Source organism: Anastrepha obliqua, chromosome 4, assembly GCF_027943255.1.
Source record: "Anastrepha obliqua isolate idAnaObli1 chromosome 4, idAnaObli1_1.0, whole genome shotgun sequence".
Lineage (NCBI taxonomy): Eukaryota > Metazoa > Arthropoda > Insecta > Diptera > Tephritidae > Anastrepha > Anastrepha obliqua.
The window spans coordinates 100,388,820-100,406,242 of NC_072895.1; the positions used below are offsets into that span (position 1 = coordinate 100,388,820).

Below are 17,423 nucleotides of genomic sequence, written 5' to 3' on the forward strand. Positions count from 1 at the left end.
CAGCTGATGAGCTTTCATTACGCTAACTGTGTAAACCTTAGATATGATTCACATTTTCGTTCGAAAGGTATCCGATTAATTATTACTCAACTAAAAGAGGAAGTTTATTTTCTTCGCAGATAACAGCACCATCCCTTGCAGCTGTCACTTGACTTAATAAGATATTTGAACCTTAGTCTGGGTTTACACTTACTATATCTTTAAGGAGTTTGCGGACAATGGTAATCCTTTGACTAAAGTGATTCTTACCCATTTTTTGCCATAAATCAAAGTAAAGTATTCTCCTAGACTTACTGGTAGTAAACTAAATATTTAAAACTTAGGAATGGTTCACACTTTCAGCGGAAGATTTCCCGGACAACGATTTTCGGACTAACAAAGCATTTACTAGCACTTATTTTCAACGTTCATCGCAGCAACATCTAATTTCGCTATCATTTGACTAAATTAATATTTGAATCTTAATCTAGGTTTACACTTTGCGTGGAGTAGTTGCTGGCCAATGATTCCTCGACTAAGCAATTAAACGGCGTGAATTTTCTTTTTGAATTATAGAACCATTTACAACTCAACTGGCTAGAAAATAACAGACTAAATGTTTAAACCTTAGTCTATGTTCACACTTTTTTAATTACCCCCAGTAACTTAAAAACTTTGAATTAGTCAATAGTGAAATTTCCGGATAAAAATTATTTGATGAGGAAAGCATTCGCTGTGGCCTATTTTCCTCGTAAGCATAGCAACATCTATGCTGATGATAAACAGTAGAACATCTCTTGGATCACACTCCCTCAAAACTTTTCTGAAAAATATTGCAAATGCAAAATTATATGGTTGAGTAGCTTCTGTACAATAATTCCTTGTTTAGAAAGGCGTTCAATGGTTCTCATTTTTGAATTCTAATTTTTCTTGTGAAAACAGAAGGTGGCGCCTACCGAAAGCCGCTACTTTATTTTGGGCGATTTTGACGACCATTGACATCAGTACGGCAAATAAACAATAAACAAACAAAAGGAAAATAAGTTACTGTAAGAAGTTTGAAAATATTCAGTGAATGGTTGGGTCCATATTGTGATTTTAAGATATGTCATTCATAATAATAAAATGTGGTGCCGCGTTTCAAATTATGAAAGCATGAATTAAAAAATACCGCCAAATGAATTTTCTGTTTACTTTTTTTACCGATAACGCCGTATAATTTCTTGTGTTTGACAGTTTATACAGGGTGGGTCATATAGCGTTTGCTTTTTGAACCACCTATTTTTTGAGAATGGTAACACAAATGACATGTCAAATGTGTTCATAATTTACTTAAAGGTTTGACATTTACGAAGTCGGACGCTATTCGCTTGAACAAAATTGGGAAATATTGAAAACCTATTTCCAAAGTGGTGAGTCTTCTTCTTCTTCCGCGGTTACAGTAAATGGCGAGGTTTACCGGAACATGCTCAACGAGTTTTTGTTTCCAAAAATTGAAGAGGATGACATGGACGACACTGCCAAAGTTACACTCGAACTTTTGGCTACAGTTTTTGAATTCCGATATCAATTGGCCGCCTCGGAGCTGTGATTTAAGCCCGTTGGACTATTTTTTGTGGGGAGCCGTTAAGGAGAAATGCTATACGAACCATCCAGAGACGATTGATGCTTTAAAACACGAAATCGAAGCTGCCATTCATGAAATTGGAGCCCAAACAATCGAAAATGTGCTTAAAAATTGGGTTGATCGAACGGCCTACTGTGGAGACAGTCGTGGCAGTCATTTCAACGATATTATTTTTTATTCATAAATGACAATGTTCCATCTTCAAAATAAAAAAAAAAGTTTGAAAAAATATTGATTAGTTTTTTTTTTTTATAGCCGATTCAAAAAGCAAACTTTACATGGCCCACCCTATATTTGTATTCGCTTGCTCTTCCTTTTCTTTTTATATGTTTATTCGCTGACGTCACGGCAAATGAAAATACGCAATATTGTATTCTATCACTCTTGAATCATAATATCTTCACTACGGGTCGGCTGTCACTAGACTGAATGATTAGCACTCTCTAAACTGCTCAAAAATTATTATTATTATTATTATAATTTTTATTATTATTTGAAAGAAAGTGATAAATCGCCAGCTTGCTTTAAAAACAAAAGGAATACTAATGGCAAAGATTTTCGGTTCAGTTCGAAATTAGTTGATTTGAAAGCTTCTGGATTATGAATGTGGTATAGAAAAGCCAATCGGCATCACTTATCTTGGTCGTGCGCAACAGCCACTTCAACTTAGCCGTACATATTAAAATGTGGCCTCAAAAATTTAATTGAAACATAATTTTTAACAACAATTCTAGCAATTTCATTTTTTTTTTTTAATTTGAAATTAACTGTTGATAGTCAAAAGTACTGGTATTCATAAATGTACAATATGAGTTTAACATTTTAATGTCACTTTAATTGATATCTTCCAATGACAACAAGCAATATCAATAACAAGTAATTATTGTCTGCACAAGTGCCTAAATTAAGGCATCATAAATGGTGAGTCGAAAACGACGAATAAGCGAGAATACATACGTATGTTGGCGTATGCGTGCATGCATATGTATGTAAAAAACCCGTTATCACTAGTTCAATCTTATTGGGATATTGGGCAAGGAAATGATTAATAATGGATAGAGAAGAAAAGCATAACTTGCTGAAGCATAAATACAAGACAGCAGAGCAGACGTTGATAAATTGAATGCATTGGGCAAAAGCCAAATAAGAAATATTTACCGCATGGATCGCGCGGTATTTTCGGAAATGAATTGGCTATCGTAAATTTCATGGAAGTTGAATATATTTTTAAATTGTATCTGGAATTGTACTTGAATATATCTGTAAATTGTATTAAATAAGGCAGTAGATGTTGTAGTAGTGTGTATTGTGAGTGTATGTGGGAAACCGTATAGTAAATATGGAAATAATAGAAAAACTACCACGGCGAACTCCTTTGCGTTGGAAAAACAGCTTGGTTGTCAATTAGTTGTTGATTGGTGGTATGAATAAACTATTGTAGTTTACAACAAAAAGTCTAAAGAAAACACCAATATTTGAAAGAGAAGACTACAGCTGAAGCTTTTTCAAACAATGTGTGTTATTATTCTTCAGAATTGGCATTAAAAGTAGAACAAGATGTATGAAATCGGAATTTTTTAAGGAGTTTTTGAAACTTTTTATTAAGACTTATTATTCTGATGATTTAGACTTATTATTACTTAAATGATGGAAAATATACAGTTCAACTAAAAAAAAAAATCCCATTCCGCTGGCAATGTGTCTGCATGTCTCCCCAAAATATTTTTTATTTTATTTTAATTTGAAGGGGTTAGGAGTAGTCAGAATTTTCAAAAAATTGGATTTTTTTTTGCATTTTCTTAAAGTATAATATCTTTAAAATATTATGTGAAAATTTAAAGTGAATCCGACAAATTCTTTTCGAGTTATTCAACAATTAACAAAGGACGCTCGGGCGCTCCGGAGCAGATATCAAAACTTTAAATGCATTTTTCTCAAAACTATGCTTTTTGAACTGGTGATCACTATAACTCAAAAGCCGCTTGGTAGATTTCAATAAAATGTATACTGCTTTTGAAAAACATAAAAAACTCGTACCTAATCGAAGGTTTTGTTTTTTTTTTCAAAAATTTCGATTTTTTTTAACAATTAGTTGTCGGTTTTTTTCTTGAAAGTCTGAAAAATATTTCCTGAGGCCGCCATATTTTTAGTTTTGAAAAAATAGCTTCGTCAGGCACAATATTATCTATTAATGAAAGTAATTTCTCCTTTCCGATTGATTTTAGCTGAATCTTCGAGGACTTATGATGATCACCGCCAGGGACTTCTGGATAATTTTTTCACTTATTAATTTTTTTTTTTTGAAAATTTGATAAAGTCAATTCGAAATATGATGTATTAATGCTCTGTTTTTATTTTTATAAAATAAAGCAATTGACTAACCAAAAAATATTATTGAAAATCATAATGTTTTCGGAGCTCTGACCATCAGTAACCCCTTAAGACAAATCAGTTGCCGAACCATGATTTGTTTTTTTTTCACATTTTTGTAAGAAACGAGGTACAGCTCTACAAGTGCGTATTCCCATAGATGAAAATAATCTGCAATTAAATGACAAATAAGACACTTTGGGGCAGTGCTTTCGAGCTAAGCGCCTTTATCATTTTCTTGGCACGCGTTGTTCAAAGCAAATCATTTTGTTTTGTTTCTTTTGTTGGAATAGACATTTTTAGAGCAAAGCACATTATATTAATTGTGGATGTGTAGCCTTTTTTTAGATGTTTAAAAGCTTTATTTCTCCTTATTACTCCTTTGAGGAGCATAAGACCTCTACAAAGCTTCTTCAACGGACGCGGTTAGATGCTATCGTCGTAGCCATCGTACGTCCGAGGCTACTTGTATGGCCACTATAATCGACCTAAGTATTCTAACAAAGTACGTGATTAGCCTGCTGTTGAAGAAGCTTTTATTAAACTCAAAACATACAAAAACAAATGTCGATGGAAAAAAAATTCATAAAAACCAAGTGACGTTCGGCGATAGAACAACAAACCAAAAATTTGAGGTGAGGCTCGAAGGATATGTATGCCAATTGCATAGCACAAGGAGGCGCAAAATTAATCACCCTATAGGAAGATGTATAATTTTGGCAAATGACTCACGGCAACCATATTTGACCCTAGTAAAAACGTTATTCAAAAACAAAATAGGATGATTAATTTTGTACCACATTTTATATATAAAGGGTGGTTAAATTTCAAGGGCCGATGTTGAATGTGAACCACACCTAAACGTCAAGTTTTTTCTGCATTTTATTTGACATTTTTCAATTTCAGACTAACTCAATTTGAACCATGGAAAAATACACAATCGAGCAACACGTTAAAGTTATTCAGGCTTATTATGAAAACGGGCGTTCAAATCAAAACGCATATCGCGCACTTCGTGATTCAGAGATGAGGCACATTTTCACCTCAGTGGATTCGTCAATAAGCAAAATTGTCGCATTTGGGCGAATGATAATCCAAGAGTGATTGCCGAAAAACCAATGCACCCACAAAGAGTGACTGTTTGGTGCGGTTTATGGGCCGGCGGCATCGTTGGGCCGTATTTTTTCCCAAAATGAGGTCAGGCCTGTGAATAGTGTTCGCTATCGTGAGATGATAACGAACTTTTTATGGCCCGAATTGGAAGATATGTACGTTGATAAGCCAGCAACAATTCAAGAGCTAAAGGATGAGATAATTCGGCACATTAACGGCATAGAACCTCAATTCGAAAATTTGGACCATCGGATGGAGGTGTGCCGCCGAGGGGCGGCGGCCATTTGGCCGATATTTTGTTCCATACGTATTTGAGCCATACCAATATTATCATAATAAAGAGAAATGACAATAATTTCCTAAAAATATTGTATTTTATTCAAAATCAACACCGGCCCTTGAAACTTAACCACCCTTTATACCCATATATGTATAAACATACTTTTTGTTGCCGAAATTTCAGTGATGCACTCGTTCGGTTTTTTATAATATTTATATTTTGCTCGATTGTGAAAAATGGCATATTCCCTGGACGTAATTAGGGCATAAAAAAATATTAAAAAATATTTAAAAAATTTATTTAAAAAAAATTACTAAAAAAAAATTATTAAAAATAAATTAAAAAAATAAATTTAAAAAAAAATATTCAAAAAAAATTATTTATTTATTTATTTTGAAAAATTGACTTAAAGAATAAATCTTGTAAGCTAATTGTAACATAAAGCGAAGCGTCGAGGCCTTACGCTTGAGCTGTGTATATGGAGTACTTTTGTATTGTGTCTTAAATTCTATGGTATAGGTTGGTTATTTTAAAGAATTTGGTTATTAAAGATATTGAATCGGAGGTTAGGGAAGATAGATGCGTCATTGGATCAAAAAAATTATTGAAAACCTTTTAATATTGCAAACGCTATAACGCTAAAATAGTAAACAGACACAGCGACAGCGCGAACTTTCATAACTTTTTAGCCAATGGCATCTAAGCGTGAATTTCGGTTTCATAGGTATACCTACACTTTGGAGGCACAGCAATTTGTTCAAAACTACTCAAATTGATTTTGAACATTCTTAATGGCATTAGAAAGCCAACATTTTATGCCGGCTTGAGCTGAGAAGTATGACAATTACTTTTCACTGCTTGCTTGTACAAAAAAATTTATAAAAATAGAATATTGCAACATTTTGCCATACTAACTTCCACCGCCGCCACTCATAAAGAACGTTGAAGCTTGTAGGCCATAGAGCGAAGCTGCCTCACAGATACCACTCCACATGATCATCATTGGCGGCTAGTCGGGTGCGTGAACCTTAATCCCATCAGCGGCGCAATGACCGCACAAAAAGAACGCTTTTCTTTAATATGTACTTGAAGAGCTAATAAATATTGGATTTTTTTGATACACTTTTTTTTTGTGGTAAATATTTAATTTTTTTTCACAACACGCAGAAACACATTAAACTAAAAACGCATAAAAACTTGTGTACTTCTACAAATCAGCACAACACAAAAGCAGCAGCAAAAGTTACAAATCGATTAACAATTTGATTTCTTAGATATTTTTCCTTTATTTTTGTTTTTGTTGCTGTTTGGGCTTCACCCACTTTTTCCTTGAAAATAAGGCTTATCAATCGACACTTTCTTGCTAGTTACCACTATAGATAAGCGTTTTTTTTTTATTATTATTATTTGCCTATTTACGATCTTCGATTGGTGAGCGCAAAGCAGTGTAGAAGAATTCTTCAACAACACCTGCTCTTTCTACTCCTTCAACTTGCACAACAGTGGCGGAAGACAGACGACGAAACACGCTTGCGTGTTCTTGCCCGTGAACTATTTTCAAATTGATAGAGTAATCGAGCATAAACCCTCCGAAAAAAAGTAGAAAGAACAAAAGCAGCAACAACAAAAAGGAAACAAACAATGAAACTGTCGCCGTCGTCGTAGTCCGCCGCAAATGCCATCGGCGACTATACGCCCTGCGCAAAGGCAGTTGTGGCATACGTGAAGCAGAAGAGAATGAGCGTTAAGATGAGATGCGAAAATAAATTGAAATTAAATGAAATGTTAATGTGTTAGTACAGTAGTATGTATGTATCATAAATAACCCAATTGTGAGTACGTTTGTTCTTGTGTGCAGTGAATAAGTCGTGTGATTATTCTATAGACAAAAATTTCACTTCATCAAGTGTCCGTACGAAAAGTGGTAGAGCAGTCGTTTTTTTGTGTTTCTTTTTTGTTAGGGATAAAAAATTATGTTAAAATATTTTTATAACATTGTGAGTACTTTCATAAATAATGCCGATCCAACTAGGAAGCTCGCCGGTGTTTACAAAATCATGTTTATGTATGATTGGTTTAGCAAAGTTCCAAACCGATGATTTAAACTAAGTCGTGCGGAAAGAGAGAAAGAGGCAGCGTTGTCAGGCAATTAGTTAAGAGAAATCAAGAGAGACATCAAAAAGTAACTTAAAAAGTAGCATAAGTAAAGATTGTAACATTCCTATGAGAAATAAAAAAGTCGTTACACACATTTTTAGTTTACAGTGAAAAGTTCTGTGTGAAAATATGAGTCATAAAAGAATAAAAATGCATTACCGAAGAGATAAGTATTCTAACATAAAGATAAGCTTCATTTATGTCAAGGTCATTTTCTTTAGAAACATTTCCGATGTGCATGAGATGCTTGTTTGTTTGCCGCTTACTTTTTAATTTTTTTAACCGAGAATGATGCACAAAAAAAATACAAAATTTTAGTACAGATTTATTAAAAAAAAAAATAGTAATAAATAAAAAAATGTGAACAAATACAAAAATATTAATAAATAAAAAAAATTTTAACAAATAAAAAACTATTAATAAATAAAAATAATTATTAAATAAAAAAAATGTTCACAAATAAGAAAATATTACTAAGTAAAAAAATATTAATAAATAAAATAAATATTAGTAAGTAAAAAAATATTAATAAATAAAAAAAAATTTATAAATAAAAAAAATATTCATAAATAAAAAAATGTTGGTTGGTTGGTTGGTTTAAGGGTGACCCCGCATCAGAGTGCCACATAGACCGCAAGTTGGGTCCGTTGTGTTGCCCTAGAGCTCATTATGTTATATGATTTCCCCACCTAACCGAGATTTTTATTGTTGATTTTGGTCAAAGATATTAATTCGTTTCGAGAATTTGATGAGAGATTCGATTTTCAGGTTCGAGAGTACTGAAAGATTGTCAATTGTTGGAGAGCCTAGAATAGCGAGTCGACTTCTGGCTAGACCGGGACAACTGCACAGCAAATGTCTGCTCGATACTTCCTCATCTTTGTCCTCGCAGTATCTGCACAGGTCGTTTTGAGGAACCCCGAGCCGACGTGCGTGAGTGCCCAAAAGGCACTGGCCGGTGATAAGAGATATTATATGCCTTAGTTCGTGTTTCGAAAGACTTATAAGGGTTTTTGTCTGTTTCAGATTGTAGGATGGCCAGATTTGTCTGGTCGTAACGCAAGTAGTTTCCACTCGCCACCTCCGATTAGCAATGCTGTGAAATTCTCGATCGATGAGCATTTTACATGTTGAGAGCGGAATGTGGGTAAGTAACTAACATTTGATTGCGCAGCTCCAGCTCTTGCGAGCTCATCAGCTTTGCAGTTACCTTCGAATCCACTGTGACCCGGTATCCAGATAACTTGGACAGAATTCTGAACACTTATCTCGTTAAGAGATAAGAGACAGGATCGAACCACATCTGAGTGGGTATAAGAGGAGCTGAGTGCTCGAACGGCCGCTTGACTGTCGGTGAAAAAGCGGATATCCTCTAGTGATATTCTATTTTCTAAGAGAGTTTTCGCAGCATACCAGATAGCGCATACTTCCGCTTGGAATACGCTACAGTAGTCGGGTAATCTAAATGATAGATTGATGTGAGGGGAATTGGAAAAGATTCCAAATCCCACTTTGCCGTCTTGTTTTGAACCATCTGTATATATAATCAGAGGGCCATCGATTTCGGTAAGATTTGTCTTCCATTCTTCCCTAGTTGGGAGTGAACAGGAGAATAGCAAGGGTGGTGATGGAAGACTTACATGATAGTCTATGTCGGAAGAGATAACAGCGGTCCTGTTCAATATGGCCGAATGGCCAAGATACTTATTCCATTTCGATATAGCATTCATGCGTGTCGCTGCTTTCGCTGCAATCGCTTTGCCAGCCAGATCGATAGGGAACAAGTGAAGCAACGTATTTAGAGCCTTAGTAGGTGTTGTTCTTAAGCATCCTGTTATCAGGAAGCAGGCTGTTCTTTGGACTCGATCAATTGTGGCTACTCTGCACCGTTTTTCGAGTGATGTCCACCATACAACCACACCGTAGAAGAGTATCGGTTTGATGATCGAGGTATATATCCAATAAATGATCCGAGGTGAAAAACCCCAGGTTTTGCCTATAGCTTTCTTACAAGTATAAAGAGCTATGAAAGCTTTTTTACATCTGTTTTCGATGTTCAATTTCCAACTCAACTTCCTATCTAGAATAACTCCTAGATATTTAGCTGAATCAGATAGGAGTAATGATTCCCCTTTTAAAGTTATTGTTTGCAGTGGAGGAGATTGTTGTTTCCTATTGAAGAGAACAAGATCTGTCTTTGCTGGATTCGCATTTAGTCCGCATTCGGTGCACCATTTTGACAGAATATTGATTGAGCGTTGCATGAGCTCAGTGAGGGTATTCAGGTGTTTGCCTGACACGCAGAGAGCAATGTCATCTGCATAGGCTACAACCTTGCAGCCTGCTTTTTCGAGATTTCGAAGCAAACTGTTTACAGCGAGATTCCAGAGAAGGGGTGAAAGTACTCCGCCTTGAGGACTGCCTTTGACGGCGTACATTCTCATGCGGCTTAACCCAAGCTCTGAAGTGATTATTCTATTTTGGAGCATTTGTTCGATAATCTTTCGGATAGAGTAATTAATACCCAATTTGGCAATTTCAGACAAAATAGCGTTGGGTTCAATATTATTAAAAGCACCTTCTATGTCCATAAATGCGACAAGAGAGTACTCCTTATTGTGGAGGGAAGTTTCCACTGTTTGCACCAGTTAATGAAGTGCCGTTTCAGTCGATTTCCCTTTAGTGTAGGCATGTTGTGCCTCAGATATCAACTTAGTATCAAGTTGGGTTTTGATTTGCTCATCTAAGACTTTTTCAAAAGCCTTTAAGCAAAAAGAGGTTAGGCTAATGGGCCTGAAGTCGTTTGGTTTGCAGTGTGAAGGCTTCCCCGTTTTCGGAATGAATACTACCTTCGATTTCTTCCAAATTGTCGGAAGGTAAGAGAGATTTAAACACTTGTTAAAGATCCTTGTTAACCAAGGCAGTAGAATTTCCAGTTCTTCTTGAAGTTCTGCTGGAATGATGTTGTCAGGACCTGGTGATTTAAATTTTTTAAAGCTTAGTATTGCTGTAGAGATGCTATTAGAGCTGATTATATCTGATCTATTCCCATAATTACTCTGAAAAGTGCTGGGAAGTGCAGGTAAGTTGGCAACACAGCCTGGAAAGTGAGATTCTAGAAGTATTCTAAGAGTGTGGTCAGTTGAAGTAGTCCAAGTTCCATCTTGAATCATGATAAAACTGGGAGAGACTGGGTTTGATGCAAGAATCTTGCGTAGTCTGCTTACTTCTGAAGTGTTCTCTAATTCTTGAGTGTATGATCGCCAGGATGTGCGTTTTGCACTTCTGACAGCTTTCTTAAAGTCTTTGAGACATTGTCGATATTCTTCCCATTCGTCTGTTATTTTAGATTGGTTAAAGAGTTTCCGAGTTCGATTCGTGCTGCGCTTTGACACGTCTTCGTTATCATGTTGACAGCGTTTTCGATATCGTTTTTATTTGCCATTTCAAACTGCCTGATATTAGGAAGTCCATTGGCGAGATGTTCTTTATATTTGATCTAATTCATACGTTTTTTGTTAAGGTACTCATGGGTTTTGCCGTTTCGGCTTTTAAAGTGAATGTTATATATTGGTGGTGGGAAAAAGAGTGCTGTTTATCAACGCTCCAGTCCTGCACCAGTTGTGTACATGATTCGCTAGCAAGAGTAATATCGAGTACCTCTCTTCTAGACGAGTTAAGTAAAAAAATGTTAATAAATAAAAAATATTAATAAATAAAAATAATTAATAAATAAAAAAATATTAATAAATAAAAAACATATTAATAAATAAAAAAAAATATTAATAAATAAAAAAAATATTAATAAACAAAAAAATATTAATAAAAAAAATATTAATAAATAAAAATAATTAATAAATAAAAAAAAATTTAACAAATAAAAAATATTAATAAATAAAAAAATATTAGTAAGTAAAAAATATTAATAAATAAACAAATATTAATAAATAAAAAAATATTCATAAATAAAAAAAATATTCATAAATAAAAAATATTAATAAATAAATAAAAAATTAATAAATAAAAAAATATTCATAAATAAAAAAAAGTATTCATAAATAAAAAATATTAATAAATAAAAATATATTAATAAAAAAAAATATTAATAAATAAAAATAATTAATAAATAAAAAAAATGTTAACAAATGAAAAGATATTATTAAATAAACAAATATTAATAAATAAACAAATATTAATAAAAAAAAAAAATATATATTCATAAATAAAAAAAATATTGATAAATAAAAAAATATTAATAAATAAAAAAAAATATTCATAAATAAAAAAATATTAATAAATAAAAAAATATTCATAAATAAAAAAATATTTATAGCAACTCAGGAGTGTTAATAACAATTGGGTTATCATTCTTTCTTTTTATTAAGGATGAAATCATATTTAAAAAATAGAGTTAATCTTGTTATACACAATGTAAGATCTCATCTCTACACTGCAACTTCAGGGGTCCCAAACATGGGAAATATGGACAGTCCCAAATATGGGCCTCTGATTTTTATTAACTTCATAAATTAAGTAAATGTCTGTTTTAAGCAACGCAATTATTTAATTAATGCAGATGGTTTAAATTTATTTTTAAGAATTACTAACAGATTGGATGCTCAAACGCTTCAATCTGAACTTAACTAAGCGGATTGGTGTATCAAAAGCATGTTGCTCAAGGCTTTTGCAGCTTGCGCTTTCGTCAAAAAATAGTTCCGAGTTCAGAGACTCGTACACGAAAGAAATTTTATACCCCGTTTTAATTTGATCTCTTTTAGAAAATGGTTTATTCATATCGAAGGTATTTTACGCTGTTCATAATACGAGAATTGCATTGCACTGTTTGTATCATCTTATGCTTGAATTACCTCTTCCACCTTACACTTCAACAGGTAAACTTATAAATTTTTACACTCTTTAAAGTAGCTAAATAATCTTGTTGATTACATTTATCTATGATATTCTTAATAGTAACATTGTTTGTCCTCTATTGTTGAAATTAATCAAATTTTATGTACCTATAAAATATACGGTTCACTTTTAGGACCAGTACCATTGAAAACTGGCGATCATTTAGATACACAAGCCTTGTAATTATACTCCACACTTTTCCAATGGGATTTAGGTTCGGACTTCTAGCTGGCCAGTAAAGCAGTGGCACCGATCGGGAAGGAAAAAATTCCTTTGACTATCTAGAAACGTGTATACTGACTGGTATTGTCTTGTTAAGAGGCTAGGGATAGTCAGAATTCTCAAAAAATTGGATTTTTTTGCATTTTCTTAAAGTATAATATCTTAAAAATATTGTGTGAAAAAGTGAAGTGAATCCGACAAATACTTTTCGAGTAATTCAACAATTAACAAAGGGCGCTCGGGCTCTACATAAACTTTAAATACGTTTTTTTTTTTCAAAGCTATGTTTTTCAACTCGTGATCACTGTAACTTAAAAACCGCTTGATGCACTTCAATAAATGTACAATGCTTTTGAAAAACATAAAAAACTCGTGCCTGATCGAAGGTTTTTTTTTCAAAAATTTCGAATTTCTTTAAACAATTAATTGGCGGGTTTTTTTTCTCCAAATTCTGAAAAATATTTCCTGAAGCCGGCATACCTTTAATTTTGAAAAACAAAAAAAAAAAGAAAATCTTCGATCAGGCACAAGATTGTCTATTAATAAAACTAATTTCTCTTGTCCGATTGATTTTAGATGAATGTCCAAAGGCTTGTGATGATCACCGCAAGGGTCTTCTGGAGAAACGGGCTCCACACAAACAGCGATAACTTTTACAGTTACATTTAATAATTTTTTTTTTTGTATTTTTCTAAAGTCAAGTCAAAACACTATGTATTAATACTATGCTTTTATTTTTGTAAAATAAAGCAATTGACTAGCAACAAAATGATTGAAAATCATCATTTTTTCGGGTCTCTGACTACCCCTAACCCCTTAGTACGACTTTATTTTTAAGAATTACATATTTATATTTATAGTCTGAAGCTATAAAAAACTTACAACAATAAAAACAACAAACATCATAAAAGAGTATTTGTTTTCCATACAGCTATCATTGGTAATTATGTAACTAGTGCAATTCTAGTCACTCTCGAACTAGTATTCTTGTGACTTCTTCCATCAAATACCAGTTCATGTAAGCACTACGAGCGCATTTATTTATCCATTATGTGTAATTAAGCATAATTTATCTTCCCTAGGTAATGAAATATCACTTAGAAATAAAATTAGTTGCAATTAACTTAGCTGTTTAGCAAGTTGGAATTCGCATTCAACCAGAAAAATTAAAAATAAATTAAATAGTAAACCATAAAGCCTCTGCTAATAAAACTGATAGAGCTGCATTCAAGTAAAAGCCATAAACAAGCCACTTAAAACAATAATTAAACACAAAACATGAATCACCCACTTTCCTTAGTCCCCCATTTGAGTGGACGACACTTTGCCTTTAAGACAACAGCATTCACAATAGCCTCACACACATAACAAACCAACGCAGTCGCACCACAAATTCAAGCGAGCAATGATAAAATCTTCCACATCGTAAGCACATAAATACCTTTGCATGTATGTATCGTATGTATGTACAAACAATTCTGCATATGTATAAGTGCATACTCATCACAATTATACTTGCCGTTACTAGTGCTTAGACTCTTAAGCACACTTGCTTATGAGCATATATACACACACACGCCCACACATACATACCTGTTGCATAGGCCGGTTCGATTTCCTCCTCCGAATGCAAGTGTTGCTGCTGTTGTTGTTGTGTTGGCACAGTCGGTATAGGAACAGGTATAGGTAGACGCTCATAGTGTATGCATTCATGGTGATACTGATGATGATGATGCCCATTGTGTATGGTGCCGAGTGTACTACTGCGTCCGCCACCACTACCACCACTACCACCGCTGCCGCCCATACCGCAAACATTCAAGCCACTGCCTTCGCTGCCATGCAGACTGCCGCGATGTGTAGCCTCCACCATGCCGCCAATCATGCCCATGCCAACGTTAATGCCAACACCAGCCCCACCCATGCCGCCCATACCACCGCCACTGGATGGGCCCATGCGACAGCTGCCGACGAAAACACTGCCACCACTACCGCCGCTGCCACCGCCCGAATCATCAGTGGTGGTGGTAGTTGTTGCATTCATTGTACTATGGCAACGACTGGAACAACGTCCCAATGAACCGCTGCCACCGCTATGATGACCAATCATGCCCATGCCCATGGCAACGTTAACGCCAACGCCACCAACACCACCACCACCACCGATCATATGCGTCGACATGTGGCTACCATGGGTGCTGCCAGCGCTCATACCTCCACCGACGATACCACCGCTAACGCCCATGCCGCCACCGGCACCCATTGTGGAGACGCAGCCTTGACTTGAGTCTGAGCCCGAATCATGACCCGGGCAAGCGCCAGCCGAACCGGGTCGTGAACCGATCAAACTCATTGTCGAATGGGGCGGCGTAATCGATGTAGATGTCTGCATATAATGATGCGTATATGGATGCGGATGTGGTACATCATAGTCGCCCGTGTCGATTGCGCCCGACAACATGCCGACACTGCCGCTAGTGCTCGTGCCACCGCCTCCACCGCCGCCGCCGCCGATACCACCAGCGCCCATCAAATGTCCCATACTGCCTTGCAGACAACCCATTGAGCCGTGCGCACTACCCGTTCCGCCACCACCATAGCTGCTGTGATGGCTACCACCATGAATGCTACCATGAGCGCTACCGCTTCGGCTGTGCAGCGATACGCCACGCGTCAGCGTATTATTTGCCGATTGTATCGATGACACGACAGCTCCGCGACACAAAATATCCGACAGCTGATTAGCCTGTAGACCGAAATATTTCGACTAAATTCCGTAGTATAATTATAAGATAGCGAAATGGTAATGGAGTTGAATATTTGTGAGGTGGAATGGGTTTCCAAAGAATTTGTTTTTTGTTTTTAGCATTTGAATATTTGTCCCCAATTCGTGAAAATATCGATGAGCACCAGTGAAGGTTGTAAATAAGAAATGATGAGTCCATGCAGCATTCAGTAAAGATTTTATTTCGAATTGAGATTGCATTGAAATTTGTAGTTACTTACTAAAATATATCTAACTGGGTGAATACAAGTTGAGAGCGGGTTCGTGATTGTATTTATTAGCAACTATTCTCATAACTAAAACTTGGTTTAACTTTCGTTATTTTAATTTAAGAGGATTTAATCCCGGGTCAGGCCAGACTGGCTTTTCTGACTTTGGACGTAAATTTAACATATTTCTATTATAACTAACTAACCTGGAAGCTCAAAGGTAGCTTCCTAAAATTAAATCTGCTATCGATTTGTGGTTATAACCTTTTAAAAAGTGTCCTCTAACAGGACGAAAAAAACCCAGACTCGGGTGACCAATTGAAGGTTTTAAAAAAGGTGTCGTGGTGGAAGACACTTAAGGGGTAATCGGCGCAAAGGTTGTATCGCGCGCCGATAAAAGTGGTTCGAAATGTTAAGCCTCAAACTTCTTGAGTAACAGCTCATGTGGCCTATTTCATTTTTTACACAATCACAAATTCGCTCAACAACAACACTTATGTATAAGTACTATAAAATATTATCACAATAATTTTGTTAAAAATAATTTTTAAAAATTTATTTATGACTGAAATGTCTTAATGGATGTGGTCTAAATATACAAATATTCCAATACTAAATTCATATGCGCGCTATCTGTCTACGTCATCCGCTTACCTGTGGACTATCGAGTCGGTCCAACGATTGTCGGCGCGACGGATAATCATCCAAATTGAGTATCTGCTGTGCGGCTGGACAATTCTTATTCGAATGCTGATGCAAATGCTGTTGCGATGATGTGAGTTGAGGCGGCGGCGGTGGTGTTATCGAACCGCATGGACTGCCCGGGCATGGACTACCCGGACAGGGGCTACTGCAGCGACTGCGACATGTTGGACTGTAGCAGAGATTTGCTTGCGTGCCGGATGGTGTATTCGGGCAAGTATTCGAATTGCCACTGGGACCGGTACCATTGCCAGTATTGGAATTATTTGCTGATGCTGCAGCAGAAGCCGCTGCCGCAACTGCAGTATTTTGTGCATTGTTACAGCCGTTGTCCTCCTCTTGTTGCATCAAATTCACCGGTAGTGGTGTACATTGTGTATTGCGGCGCGGTGAACGGCCACGATCCACTGTTGTGGCACTCCAATAACCCCAAGCCATGTTGTGTTGTACAATGCGCACTGATGTTGTAGGATGTGAGGGGCGGACTTTTTAGTTGTTATTTGGCTAGTTGTTTGTACAAAAGCTAATGTCGGGATACACAGCAATGCGCTCGATGTGTTTTTATGTTGATGTTTTTTTTAATTTATTTTATTTTCAATATAACTTTTCACTTTTTAGCACTGTTTTGGTTTGGTTTTTGTAATAAATATTTTTTTTTTAATAACTTTTTGCAGCAGCCTTTGAAAAATATATGAAGGTAAAATAGTAAGGCCTGTTTTGCATTTTGATTCGATTTGAATGGCAAAACTATGTTTTTTCAATGCCGAATAATGTCGAGCTAAATCGATTATTTTCATTACAACGACTCAGAAATAAACAATTTCAAAACCATCAAATGCGATCGGAATCGAAGTTTATTTCCAGCCAATTTTTGCGAGTCGGAATGCAGAACAGATCTGACTGTATTTGTATTTTTTATTAGTTGTGTTGATATAAGCAAGCCCACAACTTTAGTAAACATCACTCATACGTTCTGTCGTACATTTATACACTATTATACTGAGTGACAAAAGTCAACTTTCTTTGTTGTTCAGGAAAAAATTGATATGCACGAGCATTTAAAGGTCT

General features: G+C 35.5%; 1 protein-coding gene across 1 annotated transcript in view; it reads right to left on the minus strand.

Annotated features, from left to right (window-relative positions):
* LOC129243872 (uncharacterized) overlaps positions 1–16,793 on the minus strand; it is a 42,333-nt gene extending 25,540 nt beyond the window's left edge. Inside the window, exons 1-2 of the mRNA XM_054881276.1 lie at positions 16,308–16,793; positions 14,253–15,426 (exon numbers count right to left, since the gene is read on the minus strand). Coding sequence (XP_054737251.1) covers positions 14,253–15,426; positions 16,308–16,793 — 1,660 coding nt within the window. The remainder of the gene's footprint in view (positions 1–14,252; positions 15,427–16,307) is intronic.
* Between the last annotated feature and the right edge of the window lie 630 nt (positions 16,794–17,423).